The sequence below is a fragment of the Scardinius erythrophthalmus genome (genome assembly GCF_964197995.2).
Source record: "Scardinius erythrophthalmus genome assembly, chromosome: 10".
Classification (NCBI taxonomy): Eukaryota; Metazoa; Chordata; class Actinopteri; order Cypriniformes; family Leuciscidae; genus Scardinius; species Scardinius erythrophthalmus.
Genome location: NC_138230.1, coordinates 3445875 through 3449544, shown reverse-complemented (window position 1 = coordinate 3449544; position 3670 = coordinate 3445875). Strand labels below are relative to the sequence as shown.

The 3670-nt window shown below is 38.7% G+C and overlaps 1 protein-coding gene across 1 annotated transcript; it reads right to left on the bottom strand.

Moving 5' to 3' along the window:
- Positions 1-1620: 1620 nt before the first annotated feature.
- Positions 1621-2799, bottom strand: LOC308696829 (4-galactosyl-N-acetylglucosaminide 3-alpha-L-fucosyltransferase 9-like; the record flags this gene model as incomplete). Its single annotated transcript, XM_081375729.1, has 1 exon — positions 1621-2799. One exon carries the CDS (start codon positions 2797-2799, stop codon positions 1621-1623), a length of 1179 nt encoding a protein of 392 aa, XP_081231855.1.
- Positions 2800-3670: the final 871 nt, after the last annotated feature.

Genomic DNA, 3670 nt, shown 5'->3' with positions numbered 1-3670 from the left:
GGCTCATCTGTTTGACAAATTTTTGACTTTTTGATATCTTTTTGAAATCTTTCATATGAACTAAAGATATTAGATATTACTCTAAAGAAGTATGACTGTGATCACATGTTTAAGTCTAGAGTCTATGATGACAAAAAAATAAATGTAATATAAACAACTGAAGTAATAGCCTATTGCATAAATATAATATTGAAGCATTCATCAAATTAGAAAGTCATGTTAGCTATCATACTTTGTAATGAATGATGGTAGCTGGTCACATCCCTTATATGTAATAATGTAATTGCTAACATATTTTTCTAATCTGTCGATTGCTGAAACAACTTTAAAATGCTAGACTATCTAAAAAAAAAAAACTTTAGTTTGCCCTTACCTGGAACGTTAATGTTCTCACACTCCGGCTCTTCACAGTCCACTGATGAAGCGACATCATCTTCTGTGAAGCTATCTAGTAATTCGGGTGGTCGGCAGCTTGGCCTGTCACCCAAAATGCCTTCCATTTGGTCGAAGAATGGGAATGTTGCACGGCTATTTCCACTCTTATTGTTGTGGTCTTTTATCGCTTTGTATTTGTTTTTTAAGCTTTTTATCTTACGTTGGCACTGTAGCCACGAGCGCTTAAAACCGTGCCTCCCCATATCTCGTGAAATGTCTTCAAACACGGATTTATTTCTGTAACAACCCTGCATTCTTGCTTGCACTGTCTCTTCGCCCCAAAGACTTAAAAGACATTAAACCTCCGCATTGCTCCACTGTGTGTATCCTTCGTCCTCCATCACGCCTATAATAAGTCATGTGATCTCAGTTGGTGGTGTCCACCTGAGTTGACGTCACTTTTTTAATGACGAATGATTTGTCTGCTTACATGGCACACGCAAATGCACGTATCCGATTCATATCCGATTTATTACCACATATGATTGAGGCCTGAATCCGATCTGAGAAAATCGGAATCCATGCGTTTTTTTCCTGCTTACACGGTCACCAGTCATATCCGATCTGTGCCACATGAGAGGAAAAAATCGGATTTGGGTCACTTGAACCATGCAGTGTAAATGGGGCCATTGACTCTGTGGTGCTAACGAACATTGTTGTTTATTTGCGCATCCCAAGGAGGTTTATGCTACTCAGAGAGAGCTATGCATTTTTGCATTAGTATTTCCATTCATCTCAATAGCAGTAGCACCACAAATAATAGTCAGCAATCCATATAAAAAGCTAACTTTACTTTAATAACAGTACCAACATAGATAGATACCAAGATAATTCAGTAGGCCTTCATGTATACCCAAAACAAATTTGTGTAAACCATTTATCAGTCTACTGTAATGTAGAATTGGCAAATTGCATTGAAAAGAAGGGTTTTACCGTACATCTTTTGCAAGATGTTCTCTTCTTCAGATTGCAGAGTTCACTTTGTACAAAACCTTATATTAGTCTAAGACGGCCAAACTAACGTTTGTGTTGCTAAATGATGCTGGTCAAGAAATCAACCATTTATTGTCAGAACAAGAACTCAATCTCAAGCACTTTTTACAGTGTATTCCTTACAGCATCGTTTTCGTCCTTGACACAAAAAGGGCATCTACTATGACTGAAGTCTATTGTTAACATCAGTTGTCAACCCCAGTACCAGCTGTTAAGATCATTAACTACTCTGTAGTTCTTGTTTCTTCTGATATGATCGCAAGCATGACAGGCCTGGTCAGGACCAAAGATGCTTGCACTTGCAACAAAATGTTCCCTCCAGGTGAAGAACTGCCTGTACAAATCATCATTTTGGTCCAGAAGCTTAAGATGTTCAGCTAGCTCTTTGGGGGAGTTGAAGTCATCCACATGGATAAAGGCACTTCCTGGTATAAATTCCTCATAGTTCTTCCTGGGTGGGCCGAGGACCACGGGAACAGTGCCGAGAGATAGAGGTTTGTACAGTTTTTCTGTAATGTAGTCTTTATGGATGGAGTTCTCAAAGGACAGGTAGAATTTACAGCTGGACACCACATCTGAATAATCTTGATCACTAATGCGCCTGTTGAAGTGATGTCCATAGGTTTCTATACTAATGTGTGCCTTTAACTCTGCATAGTATTTCGACCGCTTAAAGTTTGAGTTCCAGTTACTTACAATCCAGCAAACAAGTTTATTCTTATGTGGGATTTCATCATGTTTCTTTCCACCTGTGTTCTCTGAGATTTGCCCGTAAGGGACCATGATGTCTGAATCTTGTCTGTAAGTCATGGTCAGATTAAACAGATTGTTTAGATTTGACCGCTGTCCTGAGTTACTGGGAGATTCCATGTTCATCCAGACCCATTTCTGGATTGGAGGTCGTGGCAGTTTCGGCATGTTGGACAAGTCCCCATTGATGTTTCCGTGATGAAATAAAACGCCATGTGCTTTGTTAAACTGACTCTTGTCGACTGTCAAGTGGCAGCCGTGGATGTCGTACATTGAACTACAGAGTCCTAAATCAAACTGTTGCCCAAAAGGCCACATCCAGATCAGGAGAATGGTGTCTAGATCGCCTCCCTGCGATGAAGCCGCTTCTGTTTGTGTTAACTGGTGTCTGACAGAGGTGAAGTTCACCATACAGGTGTTGTTCACTATTTGGATTTGATTTGGCGTCTTAAGAGCATTGATGCAGATGTTTCCGCAGACATCATGTTTGGGAACGGCTGGACAGTTTAACCAGTTTATTGACGGCTCATAATACATGTAGAATATTGCTGAGAAAAGTGTCATCAAAACCACTGCGATGAAGAGGTTCTTACAGGATCTGGAGGAGTTTTGGGACTCCATCTTTGACCTTCTGTGGAAAGAGCATGAGTAAGTGCTGGTGTTTAAATCTTTCAAATCTTTCTAGATTTGTGTCAGAAATGCTTTGATTAGCTACATATTTCTTATCTCAGGAAGAATATGTTCATAACCCCTTAAAATTCAACTGAAGGTACAGAGTTTTAAAGACACAGATATAACCCAGTTGGGAATCTATTAGGACCAAAGATTGGGCAATAAAACTATAATCTGTCATTTGTTTTTCACATCCAACTTTTTTTACTAGGGTTAACAATTTATTGTGTGTGTGTGTGTGTGTGTGTGTGTGTGTGTGTGTGTGTGTGTGTGTGTGTGTGTGTGTGTGTGTGTGTGTGTGTGTGTGTGTGTGTGTTCTTCCAGCAAAACACAAGTTATTAATGGTCATGAAGTAATTAAACGCTGTTGATTTGCTCATGGATATGTTTATAAAACAAAATCCTTGTACTTAAGCAAGGTTAACCTAGCATGTACAGGGGTGTGAATACTTTTTTACTTTCAATAGGTTTGATGGGCTTTTTTGAACACTTTTATTGAACATTATAATACATTCTAAATTTTGTATCTGACACAATTGCACTGAGGGCTGAATAATTTTTCATGGCACTGTACTTTTGACTTGAGATGGCATCTTTCTCTAGATGAGATGACCGTTGTTTTTACTGTCTCGTCTGATTTTCATCAATTGACAATTGATCTTTCGAAATAGTTTCAGCTCATATCATAACCATAATTGAACTCCAACTGATATATAATTAAATTAATTATTGTTCACTACCGTATAAGTTTGGAGTCTGTAAAATTTTTGTGTTTACGCCGAGTTTCCGTTAGTTATTTTTGTGACCCACTCCACAAATTT